The sequence below is a fragment of the Salvelinus fontinalis genome, unplaced genomic scaffold (genome assembly GCF_029448725.1).
Source record: "Salvelinus fontinalis isolate EN_2023a unplaced genomic scaffold, ASM2944872v1 scaffold_0005, whole genome shotgun sequence".
NCBI lineage: Eukaryota > Metazoa > Chordata > Actinopteri > Salmoniformes > Salmonidae > Salvelinus > Salvelinus fontinalis.
Window position 1 is genome coordinate 739284 of NW_026600214.1, and position 20271 is coordinate 759554.

At 42.1% G+C, this 20271-nt stretch overlaps 1 protein-coding gene across 1 annotated transcript in view; it reads left to right on the forward strand.

The window, feature by feature from the left end:
• LOC129841978 (uncharacterized) overlaps nt 1-9387 on the forward strand; it is a 107577-nt gene extending 98190 nt beyond the window's left edge. Inside the window, exons 13-17 of the mRNA XM_055910348.1 lie at nt 3841-4272; nt 4597-4842; nt 7148-7417; nt 7984-8067; nt 8196-9387. Of these exons, the coding sequence (XP_055766323.1) occupies nt 3841-4272; nt 4597-4842; nt 7148-7417; nt 7984-8067; nt 8196-8259 (1096 nt within the window). The 3' untranslated portion in view covers nt 8260-9387. The remainder of the gene's footprint in view (nt 1-3840; nt 4273-4596; nt 4843-7147; nt 7418-7983; nt 8068-8195) is intronic.
• Nucleotides 9388-20271: the final 10884 nt, after the last annotated feature.

Genomic DNA, 20271 nt, shown 5'->3' on the forward strand with positions numbered 1-20271 from the left:
AGAGAGGGAAGAAAAAGAGAGGGAAGAGAAGAGGGGAGAGAGAGAAGAGGGAAGAGAGAGGGAAGATAGAGAAGGAATAGAGAGAGGGAAGAGAGAGATAGAGAGAGGGAAGAGAGAAGTGGTAAGCGAGAGAAGGAAGGGAGATGGAGAGAGGGTGAAGAGATAGAGATAGGGAAGAGAGAGAGGGAAGAGAAAAGAGAGGGGAGGAGAGAAGAGGTAAGGGAGAGAAGGAAGAGAGAGGGAAGAGAGAGGGAAGATAGAGGGAAGAGAGAGAAATGGGGTGAGAGAGAGGGAAGAGAAAGAGAGAGAGGGAATAGAAAGAGAGATGGAAGAAAGAGGGAAGAGAAGGAGCAAGAAGGAAGAGAGAGGGAAGAGAGAGAGAGAGAAGAGGGAAGATGGAAGAGAGAGAGAAGAGAGAGAGGGAAGATGGAAGAGAGAGAGACGGAAGAGAGAGAGGGGGAAGATAGAGAGAAGAGCTAAAGAGAGAAAGAGGGAATAGAAAGAGAGAGGGAAGAGAAAGAGATAGAGAGAGAAAGAGAGAGGAAAGAGAGGGAAGATAAAGAGATTGGAAGAGAAAGAGAGAGAGCGAAGAGAGAGAAGAGGGAATTGAGGGAAGAGAAAAAGAGAGGGAAGAAAAAGAGAGGGAAGATAAGAGGGGAGAGAGAGAAGAGGGAAGAGAGAGCGAAGATAGAGAAGGAATAGAGAGAGGGAAGAGAGAGAGAGAAGAGGGAAGATGGAAGAGAGAGAGAGAAGAGAGAGAGGGAAGATGGAAGAGAGAGAGAGAAGAGAGAGAGGGAAGATGGAAGAGAGAGAGACGGAAGAGAGAGAGGGGGAAGATAGAGAGAAGAGCTAAAGAGAGAGAGAGGGAATAGAAAGAGAGAGGGAAGAGAAAGAGATAGAGAGAGAAAGAGAGAGGAAAGAGAGGGAAGATAGAGGGAAGAGAGAGAAATGGGATGAGAGAGAGGGAAGAGAAAGAGAGAGAAGGAATAGAAAGAGAGATGGAAGAAAGAGGGAAGAGAAGGAGCAAGAAGGAAGAGAGAGAGAAGAGAGAGAGAGAGAAGAGGGAAGATGGAAGAGAGAGAGAGAATAGAGAGAGGGAGATGGAAGAGAGAGAGACGGAAGAGAGACAGGGGGAAGATAGAGAGAAGAGCTAAAGAGAGAGAGGGGGAATAGAAAGAGAGAGGGAAGAGAAAGAGATAGAGAGAGGAAAGAGAGGGAAGATAAAGAGATTGGAAGAGAAAGAGAGAGAGAGCGAAGAGAGAGAAGAGGGACGAGAAAGACGAGGGAAGAGAGAGAATAGTGAAGAGAATGAGAGAGGGAAGTGAGGGAAGAGAAAGAGAGAGAGGGAAGAGAAACAGAGAGGGGAAGAGGGGAGAAGAGGGAAGAGAGAAAGAGTGAAGAGAGAGAGAGGGAAGAGAGCGAGAGGGAGAAGAGGGAAGATAGAGGGAAGAGAGAGAAGAGGGATGAGAGACAGAGAGGAGGCAAGATAGAGGGAAGAGAGGGAAGAGCAAAAAAGAGAGGGAAGAGCAAAAAAGAGAGGGAAGAGAAGAGGGGAGAGAGAGAGAAGAGGGAAGAGAGAGGGAAGATAGAGAAGGAAGAGAGAGAGGGAAGAGAGAGAGATAGAGAGAGGGAAGAGAGAAGAAGTAAGCGAGAGAAGGAAGGGAGATGGAGAGAGAGTGAAGAGATAGAGATAGGGAAGAGAAAGAGGGGAGAGAAAAAGAGAGGGGAAGAGAGAAGAGGTAAGGGAGAGAAGGAAGAGAGAGGGAAGAGAGAGGGAAGAGAGGGAGGAGAGGGAAGAGAGGGAAGATAGAGGGAAGAGAGGGACGATAGAGGGAAGAGAGAGAAATGGGATGAGAGAGAGGGACGAGAAACAGAGAGGGAAAAGAGAGAAGAGGGAAAAGAGAGAAGAAGGAAGAGAGGGAAGAGAAAGAGAGAGGGAAGAGAGAGTGAAGAGAGAAGGAAGAGAGAGAGAGAAGAGGGAAGAGAGAGAAGAGGGAAGACAGGGAAGAGAGAGAAGGAAGAGAGAGATGGAAGAGAGAGGGAAGAGAGAGGGAAGAGAGAGAGAGAGGGAGAAGAGGAAAGATAGGGGGAAGAGAGAGAAGACAGATGAGAGAGAGGGAAGACAAACAGATAGGGTAAGAGGGAGAAGAGGGAAGAGGGAAAGAGTGAAGAGAGAGAGAGAGAGAGAGAGAAGAGAGAGATAGAGGGAAGAGAGAGATAGAAGAGGGATGAGAGAGAGAAGAGAGAGAGAGATAGGGAAGAGTGAGAGAGAGAGGGAAGAGAGAGGGAAGAGAGAAATAGGGAAGAGAGAGATGAAGAGAGAGGGAGAGGGAGAAAAAGTGAAGAGAGGGAGAGAGAAAGAGAGGGAAGAGAGACAGAAGGAATATGAAGGAGGGAGAGAGAGATGGAGGAGGGAAGAGAGAGGACAGAGGACATAGAAAGAGAGTGGAAAGAGGAAGAGGAATGAAAGAGAGGGAAGAGAAAGAGTGAGGGAAGAGAAAGAGAGAGAGGAAGAGAAAGAGAGATGGATGAGAGAGAGAGAGGGAAGAGAAAGAGCAAGAGGGAAGAGAGAGGGAAGAGGGAAGAGCGAGAGAGGGAAGAGAAAGAGAGGGGGAAGATGGAGAGAGAGAGGATAGAGAGTGAGAAGAGAAAGAGAGAGAGAGAGGGAGACAGAGAGAGGGAAGTAAGAGAGGGATAGAGGGAAGAGGGAAGAAAGAGACGAGAGAGAGGGAGGAGAAAGTGAGAGGGAAGAGAAAGAGAGGGAAGAGCGAAGAGGGAAGAAAGAGAAGAGAGAGAGGGAAGAGATGACGATAGACAGAGGGAATATGGAAGAGGGAAGAGAGAGAGGGAAGAGAGAGAGGGAAGAGAGAGAGGGAAGAGCGAAGAGAGAGAGAGGGAAGATCGAGAGTGAGAAGAGAAAGAGGGAGAGAGAAGAGAAAGAGAGCGAGGGGATAGAAAGAGGGAAGAGAAGGAGCAAGAAGGAAGAGAGAGGAAAGAGAGAGAGGGAAGAGGGAAGAGAGAGAGACGAGAGAGAGGGAAGATGAAAGAGAACGAGAGGGAAGAGAGAGAGGGGGAGATAGAGAGAAGAGCTAAAGAGAGAGAGAGGGGATAGAAAGAGAGAGGGAAGAGAAAGAGATAGAGAGAGAAAGAGAGAGGAAAGAGAGGGAAGAGAAAGAGATTGGAAGAGAAAGAGAGAGAGGGAAGAGATAGAAGAGGGAAGAGAAAGACGAGGGAAGAGAGAGAATAGGGAAGAGAATGAGAGAGGGAAGTGAGGGAAGAGAAAGAGAGAGAGGGAAGAGAAAGAGAGATGGAAGAGAGAGAAGCGAAAGAGCAAGAGGGAAGAGAGAAGGAAGAGGGGAGAGTGAGAGAGAGAGAGAGAGAGAGAGAGAGAGAGAGAGAAGAGGGAAGAAAGAGAAGAGAGAGAGAGGGAAGAGATGACGAGAGACAGAGGGAATATGCAAGAGGGAAGAGCGAAGAGAGAGAGAGATAGAGGGAATAGGGAAAGTAATGAAGAATTCTGCAGCATCACCACTATCAAACTGCCCCCCAGAGAGTCTCCTTTCTGACTGCTGATGCAAAGTGGCAGCACACGGTGAAGGCTCCGTATAAAACTACACATGTTGGTGAATCTGGGAACATTTATCAGCCCATTTCCTGACATAACTAATGTTGCATTACTAAATGTCACAGATAAATCATGTGAACGTCACTAAAATTAAATACTTTAACATAAAACCAAATCACATTATGTAAATGTATAACTACTTCATACATCTTTAACTATGACTGGTTTCATGTGTTCATCCATGTCTGAACCAGCTGTTACTGTCCTTGTTGCAGTTTCTATCCATGGGGGTCTGATCCCTCAAAGCAGATTGAGTTCCTGGTGGATCTCCTGTCTCAAGCAGCAGAGTGGGAGGAGCAGACAGGAGAGAAGACACTGAACCTGGTATCATCAGTGTGTACTTACAGCACCTTTCCTTTTCCCAATGGAGACTATTCTAAACAGAGTGATTTCCTGCTGGATCTGTTCTCATATGTGAAGGACTATGAGACTCAAACAGGCAGGAGTGTCCTTCCAGCATTACAGCCAGTTTACCAGTCAGCTCCTGCAGTCTGGTCCATAGACCTCAGAAAGAGAAAGGCCTCCCTCCTCCTAGAAGTGCTGAAACTCCAACCAGAGAAGAAACCAGTAAAGCTGAGCGGCTGGTCAGTTGAAGAGAGTAAAGTGAGGAGTTTCCTTCAGTGTCTGCCCTACATCTCACAGCTGAGGTGAGTCTGAACATGTGTGGTGGTTAGTGATCATGTGATGCTAGTGGTTATTATCTTGTAGAAACATTTGACATATAAATCTTCAAGTGTTGGGGAATCTGGTAACATTTATCATTTATCTGCGGATTTCCTGACATAAGTAATGTTGCATTACTAATATTGTAATGCTAGAATTTTGTCTTTTAGAAATCTTTTGAATTTTATCATAGAAAAGTCTTGTAACATAAAACCTGAACATTTATATTCAGAATATCTAATCTACTAAACCAAATGTCACGTGTTTTTCTTCATATTTCTGACTGCCTGTATGTTCCTACCTCCTAGACCGAACTCAGGCATTCTGCAACAGCTGACTGTAGTTGTGTATGAAGCTCAGGACAAGGACTTGACTCAGTGGTTCCTGGAGAAGGTTGGTGGAGACCTGACCTCCTGCAGGCTGGACTGGGAAGTGCTTCTCTCTCTGCTGCAGCTTTCAACCCACAACATCACTGTGGACCTCAGGAAGAACAGGTTTCTAGAGAAGAACATCTCAGATCTTCTCCCCTTTCTGGGAAGGGTTACTCTCAAGAGGTGGGAGAACTTCTTTCTCTGATCAGACTTTCTAGAAAGAAGAAAATAACTATTTGTATCCAGTGACATGTTGTTCTGAGTTATCCTTTGTAATATCATTAGGGTGTTATTGAAGAGGTGGGAGATCTTTATTCAAAATTTATAGACTTTAATTATTCATGTCCTATCCAGACGGTTGTTGCTGTGTGAGTTATCCTTTTTAAAATCTTGACATAACCACAACAATCCATTCTCCATGTTTGTTCAGGTCCAGTTCCAGCTTTGTAAAGTCCTCCATCAGACAGATCTATGACAGTAGAGACAGTGACTGGACAGAGTGGACTGTTCACTTAAAACGTGAAGAATTATCATTCACTGTTGACAGTGACGATGGCCTATTTTAAAATAATTCTGTGTTTAACCTCTAATTCCTCCCAAACCCGGATCCGAGAGCACCCCCCACAGTAAAAAAGCTGACTAGCATAGCCTAGCATAGCGTCACAAGTAAATACTAGCATCTAAATATCATTAAATCACAAGTCCAAGACACCAGATGAAAGATACACATCTTGTGAATCCAGCCATCATTTCTGATTTTTAAAATGTTTTACAGGGAAGACACAATATGTAAATCTATTAGCTAACCACGTTAGCAAAAGACACCACTTTTTTTACTCCACCAGTTTTTTACTCCATCAGTAGCTATCACAAAATCGACCAAATAAAGATATATATAGCCACTAACCAAGAAACAACTTCATAAGATGACAGTCTGATAACATATTTATTGTATAGCATATGTTTTTTTAGAAAAATGTGCATATTTCAGGTATAAATCACAGTTCTACATTGCAGCTGCAATCTGAAATAGTGCCGAAGCTGCCAGAATAATTACAGAGACCAACGTCAAATACCTTATTACTCATCTTAAAACATTTCTGAAAAATACACAGCGTACAGCAAATGAAAGCCCAACATCTTGTGAATCCAGCCAATATGTCAGATTTTTTAAGTGTTTTACAGCGAAAACACAATATAGCATTATATTAGCTTAGCACAATAGCCAGAAACACAAGCAATTTACCAGCAGCACAGGTTAGCGATCGTAACAATACAGCAAAAGATATATAATTTTGGACTAACCTTGATATACGTCATCAGATGACAGTCCTGTAACATCATATTACACAATGCATATAGGTTTTGTTCGAAAATGTGCATATTTAGCAGCACAAATCGTGGTTACACAATGTGATCAGTGGCAACAGGTCATGCATTCTGGCCGGCGCCATCTTGGAAAGGCACCTAAGTTTACGATTATTTATCGATTAGATTGACAAAAAAAATAAAATAATACAGGTTGGACAGCAAATGAAAGATGCATTAGTTATTAATGCAACCGCTGAGTTAGATTTTAAAATTAACGTTACTAGACATACAGTGTGCGTTACAGCCAGACTAGTGCCGCAATAATGGCTGACAAATGCGTTTACATTTTTCCACATAAATACGGAATAACATCATAAATAGCTCTTACTTTTGGACGAGCTTCCATCAGAATCTTGGGCAAGGTGTCCTTTGTCCAAAATAATCGTTGCTTGGTTGTAAAACGTCGTCTTCAACTTCGGAATTAGCAGCTAACAATAGCTATGTGGCCACAACATGCCCAAATCCTCAAAACTCAATACTAAGGAAATTCCGAAAATAGCAATATACTCGCATAAACTGATATAACTCGGTTTAAAATAACTTCGTTATGATGTTTCTAACACCTATATCGAATTAAATTACAGACGGATATAGCTAAGGCCGATAACTGAGCGTTTCAAAATGCCATCTTGAGGTCTTGCTTTGCGCAATGACGAACGACGAAAAGAGAGCTCACTTCGTTCCTTCGCCTTTTATAAGCTCTGAGAACTACGTAGACACTCCATTCCACTTCTCATTGGTTACTGACATCCATGGGAAGGCGGGTGCAGTTCATGTCGACCCATAGGATACATACAGAGCTTTAAACTGATCTGAGAACAGAGCCTCGTTTTCAGACCTTAGCAGTTCCTGTCATGGATTTCGCTGCAGAAAGAGTTCTGGTTCACCCACAGACATAATTCAAACCGTTTTAGAAACTAGAGATTGTTTTCTATCCAATAGTAATAATAATATGCATATTGTACGAGCAAGAATTGAGGCAGTTTAATTTGGGAACGATAAATGTCCAAGTTGAAACAGCACCCCCTGTAGTGTCAAGATTAAGGATTTAAAAAATATAAAGTTTTGTTAAACCTACTCTGTGTCATGATGTTGTCTCTGCTTCTTGTCCTCTCAGCCCCAGCAAAGCTCTGCTACTTCAGCTGCTGGACCTTGTGTGTGAGGGGATTGAAGAGGGGCTGCTGAGGCACACAGAGTCCCTGTGGAGAGCCCTGGATGGGGAGCTGGACCTCAGTGAGACCAGGCTGGACCAGAAGGCCTGTGGATCTCTGGCCCTGGTTCTGGAACACTCAGAGGGTCTGTCAAAACTGGACCTCAGCCACTGTCAACTCACAGACCACCACCTACAGCCCCTGATCACACACCTGCATAAAGTACAAGTCCTGGAGTGAGTGGCTTTCAGTGTGTGTGTGTGTGTGTGTGTGTGTGTGTGTGTGTGTGTGTGTGTGTGTGTGTGTGTGTGTGTGTGTGTGTGTGTGTGTGTGTGTGTGTGTGTGTGTGTGTGTGTGTGTGTGTGGAAATGTGTGTGTGGACGTGTTTAACTATACTTTTGGGGACCAGAATAGAGTAGTAAACAAAGAAAAATTTTACCAACTGGGGACATTTTGTTGGTCCCCACAAGGTCAAATGCTATTTCTAGGGGGTTTAGGATTAGGGTTAGAATTAGTGTTAGGGTAAGAATTTGAGGATTAGGATCTATGTTTAGGTTTAGGATTAGGATCTAGGGTTATGTTTAGGGTTAGGTTTTTAATTAAGGGTCTGAATTGTATCTCCCCACAAGGTTATTTGTAGAAGACTGTGTGTATGTCACTACATGATAAATGTCCGATCTCTCTCCCTCTCTCTGTGTGTCTCTCTCTCGCTCTGTCCCTCTCTCCCTCTCCCTCCCCTCTCTCTCTCTGTCTCTCTCTCTCTCTCTCTGTCTCTCTCTCTCTCTCTCTCTCTCTCTCTCAGCCTGAGCCACAATGACATCACTGATGCTCTGACTGACAGAATACTCCAACTGGTCTCTACCAACACTTCAATACACACCGTACGGTAAGGGTGTGTGTGACGGTGAGCAGAGCATGTGTGTGTGAGATCATATGGGTGTGTATGTTGCTCGGGGCAACTATTAGAGGATAATAATAACATTAAAATAATAATAATGTTTTTTTTCTCTACAGACTCTTCAACAACAGAATCATGAACAGAACCGCTTTCCTGACAGAGGAGAGGTTTGAGATCTGATTAAACATCAGGTCTTGGTCCAGGAAGAGGAAGAGATGGCTGTTAGGTCTTAGTCCAGGAAGAGGAAGAGATGGCTGTTAGGTCTTAGTCCAGGAAGAGGAAGAGATGGCTGTTAGGTCTTAGTCCAGGAAGAGATGGCTGTCAGGTCTTAGTCCAAATAAAATGTTATTGGTTACATACACATGGTTAGCAGATGTTATTGCAAGTGTAGCGAAATGCTTCTAGATCCGACAGTGCAGCAGTATTTAACAGGTAATATCAAACAATTCCACAACAAAAACCTAATATCTAACAAATTCCACAACCAAACCTAATACACACAATATAGCAAAGGAATGGGATAAGAATATATAAGTGTACAATATATGGATGAGCAGTGACAGAGCGGCTAAGATGCAATAGATAATAAAGAATAGTTAGTGAAGGATACAGTATATACATATGAGATGAAATGGTCTAATGTTAAAATGTTTAACATTTTTGAATGTTTAGGAAGTAATGGGAAGAATAGGTTCGAGTGGGATTATAATTGAGTAGGGAATGTTAATGTTTAAAAATGTATGTTTAGAAATAAATGGTTTAAAAGTGAATGATAATGGAGTGTACTAAGAACACACAGGAGAAGGGTACGACTCTATTAGCTGGTAGAACCTTAAGCAGTTAAGGACCTGTGGACTGTTGGAAGAAGATTTTTGCTGTAGCTTTTTAGCTTGAAATATATATCTTTTTTATTATTCTCATATTTAGATTTTTATTATTCTCTTTTAAAGTAAAATTCTAGGAGGGATCCTTAAGGTTACCTCATTGATAGAAGTGTGTTAAAGTAACTGGTAGAATTTTTAGACGCCAACTGAGGGACTGATCATCCTGAGGGGGGAGACAAAAAACAGTTTATAAAGTTGTAGAAGGTAAGAACCTGTTTTTCTATGTATTAATTACTGTGCTTCTCATAAAGTTGTAAAATACAAAAAATATTTTAATGTCATACCTCAATAAGGGTATAGTTAAGGGCGTTGAAGGTGTCTATCAATTTTATGTACTGTTGATGTTGCTTATCATTGATTGGTGATATTGATTTGTGATTGACTGATTGATCTGGGATTTTGAATAAACTTTATTTTTCTGAAACCCTGTGTCAACAGAGTCATGTTGTTTTACTTTCAGTTTCTGATATAGACTTAAATAATTGAGGATTGTTTGCAACTGGTTAGTTAGTCTAGAGGAGACCTGAGTGGCTGGTATTGTCAGGTTCTCCCTAGGAGAGGTGGGTGTGGAGTCAGGCGCAGGAGAGATCGAATTGCAAGAAAGGGTGTTTATTTACAAGTCCAAAGAACAGGAACAGGACCACAACAGTAGCCACCAAAACAACAGGAACGCAGTCCAGAAAAAACCTGTTCAACAGAACAAACCAAAACGAAACCCAAACAAATGACAGCTACAGGAATAATGGCAGCTAGTAGACCCGGCGACGACGCCCGCCGAGCAATGCCCGATCCTTCGGTGGAAGTCGTGACAGGTGTAAATAAAATTAAATGTTATTGGTCACATACACATATTTAGCAGATGTTATTGCAGGTGTAGCGAAATGCTTGACGGAGTCATAAGAGGGGTGATTCTGGGCTAAACCAACCCAGTTTACAGGGGGCACCCCGTCATAGTGCTCTACAGCAGAAGCTCTGTCCTGGATGATCCTGAAGAGGTGCAGGGTTTATAGAGTGAGGGCGAGGCAGCATAGGCATTAGGCTCTGAGGAAATCCCACTTTACTGTAAGACCTTACTGTTGATTCTGAGGCACAGTCCCTAGCTGTTGACTAGCTCAGTGGTAATGTCAGAGCGGCAGATCTGTAGGGGTTAATGACAAGGAATTACTGGACTGCAATTGGGAAAGCAGGGTGGAGTTGAGTGGTTAACCTGTCTCGCCCCCCCCCGTTCCGCTAGCGGAACTCCTCCCACATTCCACTGAAAAGCCAGAGCGCGAAATTCAAAATATATTTTTTTGAAATATTTAACTTTCAGACATTAACAAGTCCAATACAGCTAATGAAAGATACACATCTTGTGAATCCAGCCAACATGTCCGATTTTTTAAATGTTTTACAGGGAAAACACAATATATATTTATGTTAGCTCACCAACAAATAGAAAAAAGCACAGACATTTTTCACAGCACAGGTAGCAAAATCAAAATCAACCAAACTAACCTAGAACAAACCAAAGAAACCAAGAAACATCTTAATCAGATGACAGTCTTATAACATGTTATACAATAAATCTATGTTTTGTTCGAAAAATGTGCATATTTCAGGTATAAATCATAGTTTACATTGCGGCTACAATCAGAAATTGCACCGAAAGCAGCCAGAATAATTACAGACACCAACGTGACATACCGAAATACTCATCATAAAACATTTCTGAAAAATACATGGTGTATAGCAAATTAAAGACAAAGATCTTGTGAATAGAGACAATATTTCAGATTTTCTAAGTGTTTTACAGCGAAAACACAATATAGCGTTATATTAGCTTACTACAATAGCCTACCACACTACCGCATTCATTCATCAAGGTACGTTAGCGATAGCAATAGGCACGTTAGCGTTAGCGAATAAACCAGCAAAAGATATTAAATTTCACTAATCTTCATAAACCTTCCTCAGATGACAGTCCTGTAACATCAGGTTATACATACACTTATGTTTTGTTCGAAAATGTGCATATTTAGAGCTGAAATCCGTGGTTATACAACGTAGCATAACGTAGCATAACGTGCTAACGTAGCATCTTTTTCCCAGAATGTGCAGATATTTCTATTAGACTCTCACCTATTCTGACCAAATAGCTATTCATAAACATTACAAAAAAATACATGTTGTATAGGAAACGATAGATCCATTAGTTCTTAATGCAATCGCAGTGTTAGAATTCTGAAAATATCTTCATTACGACATAAGACTTAGTTATGGTAAGGGAATAACCAAAACCTGAGCGCAAAGCTACTAGTACACAGTTCGACAGATGTATGAAATAGCATCACAAAATGGTTCCTACTTTTGCTGATCTTCTATCAGAATGTTGTACAAGGGGTCCTTTGTCCAGAACGTCGTTGTTTTGGATTCAGAACGTTCTTTTTCCCTCTTGAATTAGCAAGCACACTGGCCATGCAGCGCTAAGCTCTCCAACGTCAACAAAGTCGAACAACGCAACACGGCGAACGTCCCGAATAAAGTTAAATAATCTAATGAAACTATATTGAAAAAACATACTTTAGGATGATATTGTAACATGTATCAAATAAAATCAACGCCGGAGCTCATATTCGCCGATAACGACAGGTATCCAGTAGGCAATAGCAGGTCCCCCCACGCGCCTTGCAGAAAACAGAAAATGGGGGACACGTTGTTCCAAGAGGGCTCATTCAACGTCAGACAGAGATAATCAACTCCTTTTTCCTCTCACTTCCTCTTGACATCCAGGGGAAGGTGTATGACGTGCACGTATAGTCATACGTATCATGCCCATTTATAGGCAGCGACTTGAACACAGCATCGATTTCAGACTTTCCACTTCCTGGTCACAAAGTGTGCTGCCAAATGAGTTGTGTTTGACCCACAGACAAAAACGGTTTTAGAAACTAGAGAGTGTTTCCTATCCAATAGTAATAATAATATGCATATTGTACGAGCAAGAATTGAGTACGAGGCCGTTTAAATTGTGAACGATTTTCCCCAAAAGTGAAAACAGCACCCCCTATCCTCAACAGGTTTTAAACAGCTCTGGGGACATCCCACTATCCACTCATTCAAAGTTGTCATTCTCCCAAATTTTTCAGAATAAAAGCCTACAACAATGTCTAAAGACTTTTCACAACTAGTGGAAGCCATAGGGAACGGAATCTGGGTCCTATCCCTTTAAATGGTGGATAGCCTTTCATTGGAATGGATGGATTTTCCTCAGGTTTCGCCTGCCATTTCAGATCTGTTATACTCACATACATTCTTTTAACAGTTTTGGAAACTTTAGAGTGTTTTCTACACAAATCTACCAATTATATGCATATCCTAGCTTCTGGGTCTGAGTAGCAGGCAGTTTACTTTGGGCACGTTTTTCATCCGGAGGTGAAAATCGTGCCCCCTACCCTAGTGAGGTTAACCTGATTTGTTTAATATTATTAGTTAACAATTATGTGCTTAACAATAGTAAGACATTTCTATTCTTCCAATGCTGTGCTCTGTAAAGGGTTGGTCCCTTTCTGCTCCCAGCAGCTGGTCTAGGCGTGTAGGCAAGGACATTCCTAGCAACTCGGGAGGTAAACTTGAGGAACAGAATAGACCTGTATTGTTTCCAATCATCTTTGCTTCTGAGTAACTTGGTCACACGGCATAAGACAAAGAGCCTCTGAGAGGGACCACAGTTCTTCAGTCCATCCTGTTCTTTTAGCTGACTTTCCAATAAAAGCCACATTGAGTAAAACTAGAATGAAAGGAAGAACGGAAAGTTAAAGGGAACAGTGACAGTTGACTGGGGAAGATTTAGAAAAGTGAGAAAGAGAAGAAGACAGACGATATGATAAACAGTGTAAAAACATAATGGTAAAGACTACTGAGACTGAGCCCCCAACCAACAGTGACGCTACTAAACGACGAAATAAGGAAGACTTTCCCCCGCCCTATTGCCCCCCTTCCTATCAACCCCCACCACCACAGACTCCACCACACGCTCCACCACAGGCACCACCACAGGCTCCACTACAGGCACCACCACAGGCACCACCACAGGAACCACCACAGGCAGCCCATCAACACCCTCCCGCGCCCTCAGCTCCCTCTCAAGTTGTTGTCCCTCAAACAGCAGCAGCTGCAGCCACAGTCTTCAAAGAAGAGGTGGTCAGACCGAGGACCAACAAAGAACCCTTGTACCCAGTCCTCTGATACAGAAGCTTCTGAGATGAAGATTCCCTCCAGTTCAGAGGAAGAAGAAGAAAAGGAGGTTGAGGGAGGAGTTCGTCACTCCCGTGGACAAGGAGGAAAACCAGAGCCAAGCCTGAACCCAAACAACCTTCACAAACTATGTTAAAACAAGACTAAAACCCTTTCAGAAACAAGACAGAAAACAGGCTCCCCTGGTGGTGTTCCCCAATCCACATGCCATGACCAGGAGCGGTGGGAGATGCTGTCTACGATGACTGGAGACCAGAGGTGTGGATCCAGAAAAAAATGGTGACATGACAAAATCGCTGACATCACAAAGGAGCTGAGAGACCCCAGAAAAGATGCAGTGAAGTTTGTGGCCGACAGAAATCTCCTCTGCAGACAGGATAAGAAAGCGGAAAGAAAAGAAAAAGGCTAAAGAAGGGAAGGGCGAGAAACTACAGGCTGCTCAATTACAGTTCTACCAAGGCACCGGGGGAAGAAGAGGCGGTGGACGTGGGGCACCCAGAGGAAGATGCAGGGGATGTGGGGCACCCAGAGGAAGATGCAGGGGACGTGGGCCACCCAGAGGACGAGGCAGGGGACGTGCGAAACCCAGAGGAAGAGGCGGTGGACGTGGGGCACACAGAGGAAGAGGCAGGGGACAACCAACCACCCAGTGACAGAAACCTGGACATTTTGCTAGAAATTGTCAGGAGCAGCAACCTGGCACAGAGGCCACCCAAAGAGGAAGATTTACGACCAGTGAATGATGCAGTACTTGCTAGAGCCCCAGTTGCTCCAAACCCCACAACGTTGTTATCAGCAGTCCCAGCAACAGCAAATTGGTTTTCGGTTGCTGTTGTGGAAAATATTGAATCAAATACTTCACCAATACCGGAACTTGTGAATTCAATTAGACTTTATTACAAAGTAACAGAGCCGGGCAATTCCATGGAAAAACTGAAATCTCTTGCCACAGACCTCAGGCTTTATAGGGTTCCACTTTCAGATAACACACATGGTCACTCCCTTCTATGTATATGATTAACCTGTCTAGGATCAGCGTGGCGCTAGCGGCACACCCCCCCCCCCCCACTGAAAAACCAGTGCCGCGAAATTCAAAAAAAATATTTTTTTTAAATATTTAACTTTCACACATTAAAGTCCAATACAGCTAATGAAAGACACAGATCTTGTGAATCCAGTCAACATTTCCGATTTTTAAAATGTTTTACAGGGAAGACACAATATATAAAGATGTACATCTATTACCTAAAAACACATTAGCATAATCCACCATCTTTTATTTGTCCACCAACACCAGTAGCCATCACCAATTCGGCTAAACTAAGATATTTATAGCCCCTAACCAACAAAAAAACTCATTAGATGACAGTCTGATAACATATTTATGGTATGGGATAGGTTTTGTTAGAAAAAAGTGCATATTTCAGGTAGATGGCATAGTTTACAATTGCACCCACCATCACAAATGGACTAGAATAATTACAATGAGCAACGTGTTTACCTAACTACTAATCATCAAACATTTCGTAAAAATACACAGCATACACGAATCGAAAGACACAGATCCTGTGAATACAGACAATATTTCAGATTTTCTAAGTGTCTTACAGCGAAAACACAATAAATCGTTATATTAGCTTAGCACATAGCAATTAGCAGCCCAGCATTGATTCTAGCCAAAGTGAGCGATAAAAGTCAACATCGCCAAAAGATATTAATTTTTTCACTAACCTTCTCAGAATTCTTCCGATGACACTCCTGTAACATCACATTACAACATGCATATACAGTTTGATCGAAAATGTTTATATTTAGCCACCAAAATCATGGTTAGACAATGTGAAATGTAGACAAGCTGGTAAAGAAAAAGTCCTTGCGCCACTTAGACAGTGATCTACTCTTATACATAAATACTCATAAACGTGACTAAAAAATATAGGGTGGACAGGGATTGATAGACAATTTAATTCTTAATACAATTGCGTTATTACATTTTTTAATTTATCCTTACTTTTCAATACAGTTTGCGCCAAGCGAAGCTACGTCAAAAAACATGGCGTCCTAAACCACTAAAATGTTTCGACAGAAACACGATTTATCATAATAAAAATGTCCTACCTTGAGCTGTTCTTCCATCAGTATCTTGGGCAAAGGATCCTTTCTTGGGAGAAATCGTCTTTTGGTGGAAAGCTGTCCTCTTGCCAATTGGAAATGTCAACTGCGTTCGGGATGAACTGAAAAGCGTGCCCAACTTTTCACATCGTTGCAAAAATAAATGTCCCAAAATCGCACTAAACGGATATAAATTGCTATAAAACGCTTTAAATTAACTACCTTATGATGTTTTTAACTCCTATAACGAGTGAAAAGATGACCGGAGAAATATAACAGGCTAAACTAACGCTTGGAACAGGTGCGCGCCGGTGTCCTCTAGGCTCATGACGCAGCTCCCAAAGAATGACTAGCTTCAGGGTTTTTTCATTTGTAGGGCCTGTGAACGCGCAATCGACCCCGTTGGAATCGTCATCACGTAAAGGCATCCAGGGGAAGACGTAAGAAGTGTCCGTATAGTCATAGCAACGACAGTGCCCTTTTAACTGACTTCAGAAGAGTGGCCAACATTTCTCAAATCTGACTCCATGTCAGGGAAATTGCTGTAGAATGGGCTCTGTTCCACTTAGAGACAAAATTTCAACTCCTATAGAAACTATAGACTGTTTTCTATCCAATAATAATAATAATATGCATATTGTACGATCAAGGATTTTGTGGGAAGCCGTTTAAAAAATTAGCCAAATTAGCATAAATAGTCTAAACAGCGCCCCCATCCCCAACAGGTTAACCTGTCTAGGATCAGCGTGGCGCTAGCGGCACACCCCCCCCCCCCCCCCCACTGAAAAACCAGTGCCGCGAAATTCAAAAAAAATATTTTTTTTAAATATTTAACTTTCACACATTAAAGTCCAATACAGCTAATGAAAGACACAGATCTTGTGAATCCAGTCAACATTTCCGATTTTTAAAATGTTTTACAGGGAAGACACAATATGTAAAGATGTACATCTATTACCTAAAAACACATTAGCATAATCCACCATCTTTTATTTGTCCACCAACACCAGTAGCCATCACCAATTCGGCTAAACTAAGATATTTATAGCCCCTAACCAACAAAAAAACTCATTAGATGACAGTCTGATAACATATTTATGGTATGGGATAGGTTTTGTTAGAAAAAAGTGCATATTTCAGGTAGATGGCATAGGTTACAATTGCACCCACCGTCACAAATGGAATAGAAAAACTACTTAGAGCAACGTGTTTACCTACTTACTAATCATCAAACATTTCGTAAAAATACACAGCATACACGAATCGAAAGACACAGATCCTGTGAATACAGACAATATTTCAGATTTTCTAAGTGTCTTACAGCGAAAACACAATAAATCGTTATATTAGCGTAGCACATAGCACATAGCAGCCCAGCATTGATTCTAGCCAAAGTGAGCGATAAAAGTCAACATCGCCAAAAGATATTACTTTTTTCACTAACCTTCTCAGAATTCTTCCGATGACACTCCTGTAACATCATATTACACATTCCATATAGAGTTTGATCGCAAATGTGTATATTTAGCCACCAAAATCATGGTTAGACAATGTGAAATGTAGACAAGCTGGTAAAGAAAAAGTCCTTGCGCCACTTAGACAGTGATCTACTCTTATACATAAATACTCATAAACGTGACTAAAAAATATAGGGTGGACAGGGATTGATAGACAATTTAATTCTTAATACAATTGCGTTATTACATTTTTTAATTTATCCTTACTTTTCAATACAGTTTGCGCCAAGCGAAGCTACGTCAAAAAACATGGCGTCCTAAGCCACTAAAATGTTTCGACAGAAACACGATTTATCATAATAAAAATGTCCTACCTTGAGCTGTTCTTCCATCAGTATCTTGGGCAAAGGATCCTTTCTTGGGAGGAATCGTCTTTTGGTGGAAAGCTGTCCTCTTGCCATGTGAAAATGCCAACTGCGTTCGGGATGAACTGAAAGCGTGCCCACCTATTCACAGCGTTAAAGAAATAAATGTCCCAAAATCGCACTAAACGGATATAAATTGCTATAAAACGCTTTAAATTAACTACCTTATGATGTTTTTAACTCCTATAACGAGTGAAAAGATGACCGGAGAAATATAACAGGCTAAACTAACGCTTGGAACAGGAGCGGGTCGGTGTCCAGCACGCGCGTTACGCACCAAGGAAAGACTTGCTAGCTACAGGGTTTTTTGATTTATAGGGCCTGTGAACGCGCAATCGACCCCATTGGAATCGTCATCACGTAAAGGCATCCAGGGGAAGACGTAAGAAGTGTCCGTATAGTCATAGCAAAATCAGTGCCGTTTTAACTGACTTCAGAACAGTGGCCAACATTTCTGAAATCTGAATCCATGTCAGGGAAATTGCTGTAGAATGGGCTCTGTTCCACTTAGAGACAAAATTTCAACTCCTATAGAAACTATAGACTGTTTTCTATCCAATAATAATAATAATATGCATATTGTACGATCAAGGATTTTGTGGGAAGCCGTTTCAAAAATTAGCCAAATTAGCATAAATAGTCTAAACAGCGCCCCCATCCCCAACAGGTTAACATCCGTTGGCCTGTTGCTACCATTATCTTTCTGTCTCAATTATTGCTTGTTTACCGATTCTATTGATGGCGTATTCATACACAAATGTAGGTGTCTTTCCCATGATACTCATAGGACTACACAATGGCTCTCCCAAAGCCTGTAATGGCACAGACATACATATACAATACAATCACATGCCTTAAACTCAGGATTCTGTAAAAGCCTTTCTCAATGAGGATATGCGTTTACTTTCAGCTTCCTGTGCCAACCGGAAGTCCCTTAAATTGGGGTCATAGGGGCTGTTTCATAGGGTTAAAAAAGTCTGATCTTTCCAAAACGTCATACGTGTGATTAGGCAACCCTCGTGAACTGTAAATCAATCATTTCTCCCATCAGATTTCCAAGAAAAGCTCACACACACAGCAAGGACGGAGTGACACAGTTTGGGGCTTGGAGACACTTAGAGCCTGCAATAGTTACCTTTGTTCGAACTATTAAAGAACCGTCAGGCCTAGAGCTCTGAAACTTTAGAAACCTGTTCTAGAGCTCAAGTTGATAGTGCACGGCGAGTTATGTGGCTCTAGAAGGTTCTCAGACCGAGAAACAGCCTCGTACATTTGCAATAACTTCAATTAATTTTGACCATCACGAAAATGACGACATTTAGAAAAGTCCCAGAGTCGCAAGACTACGTGCACTGAAACCGCCTCGGCTCATAGAGACGGACCCTGAAGTTTCTGTCCGATAGCTCATTCAAGGACCCCGTAGCACGCCCTGAAAATTTGGATTTTCAGCACCAATTAAGGTCGCTGCTCGGGCTCCAAATGACCTATCGAGTCGAAACTTGGGTTTCGGGGTCGCCTCAGCTAGGCCTACGCATAATGTCAGAACTGGACCCGCAGCTAGAACGTAACTACGTGATTTATGTTTTTATTATGGTTTAAACAGAAGGTGCTGTGAATTTTGGGCCTGCTCTGAAATATGTGATAGTTGGCTTCTAAACGAGTTTGAAAAAGTGGGTGTGGTGTCAGTTTGTATCAGTTTGGTGTCAGAATGATATCTAATTGACTGATGGACGGTGACTTGCTGGCTGACTTTTGTCCATTTGCAATATGTTAAAACAGTGAAGAACCATCACCAAATTGACATTCTGAAAAAAAACACTTAAAATGGCAACACCATAGTCTCTAGGCCATTCCGAGATCAACAAGACACCCCGCTTGACCGTAGATCGCTCTGAGCGCAGCGACTGTAAAAATAAGTAGGCCCAAAATTAAGCCTGTCCCTAAATTTCAGGTGCTTTTGGGGCACAGCGGCGGAACCGTTAGGGTTAGAAGGACAATTCAACCACAGAAATGTTACTAAGGTCCTCCCGATCTGTACAAGCATAACCTTGACGTGTGGCATTAACCCTTAACAGTGAAAACAGGGTTTTTTAATCTCACAGAATAAAATGACATCTCTCACCATAGGAATGTATTGCCTGCTCCCCTAAATTCAACCTGAAGCCTATGTGGGTTATGAATGCCATATCAAACTGTCTTCGATGACAATTCATCAGGCCACTATGAGCTCTACCTGTGTTGATTCTAAGCTTCCTGGAGCAACCGGAAGTGGTTAAATTCACCCTAAATGTCTTTTGATATACCCAAACTGCATATTATGAAAACACTGCATTCAACTCTATGTTATTCAGTCAATTCTTAACGTAACAACTTTAAACTCAGGATTCTGTAAAAGCCTACCCCAATGAGGATATGCGTTTACTTTCGGCTTCCTGTGCCAACTGGAAGTCCCTTAAATTGGGGTCATAGGGGCTGTTTCAAAGGGTTAAAAAAGTCTGATCTTTCCAGAACGTCATACGTGTGATTAGGCAACCCTCATGAACTGTAAATCAATCATTTCTTCCCATCAAATTTCCAAGAAAAGCTCAGACACACAGCAAGGATGGAGTGACACAGTGTGGGGCTTAGATACACTTAGAGCCTGCAATAGTTACCTTTGTTCGAACTATCAAAGAACCGTCGGACCTAAAGCTCTGAAACTTTAGAAACCTGTTCTAGAGCTCAAGTCGATAGTGCACGGTGAGTTATGTGGCTCTAGAAGGTTCTCAGACCAAGAAACAGCCTCATACATTTGCCATAACTTCAATTCATTTTGACAATCACGAAAATGATGACATTTAGAAAAGTCCCAGAGTCGCAAGACTACGTGCATTGAAACCACCTCGGCCCATAGAGACGGACCCTAAAGTTTCTATCCGATAGCTCATTCAAGGACCCCGTAGCAAAGCCCTGAAAATGTGGATTGTGGAAAATGTGGATTTTCAGCACCAATTAAGGTCGCTGCTCGGGCTCCAAATGACCTATCGAGCCGAAACTTGGGTTTTGGGGTCGCCTCAGCTAGGCCTACACATAATGTCA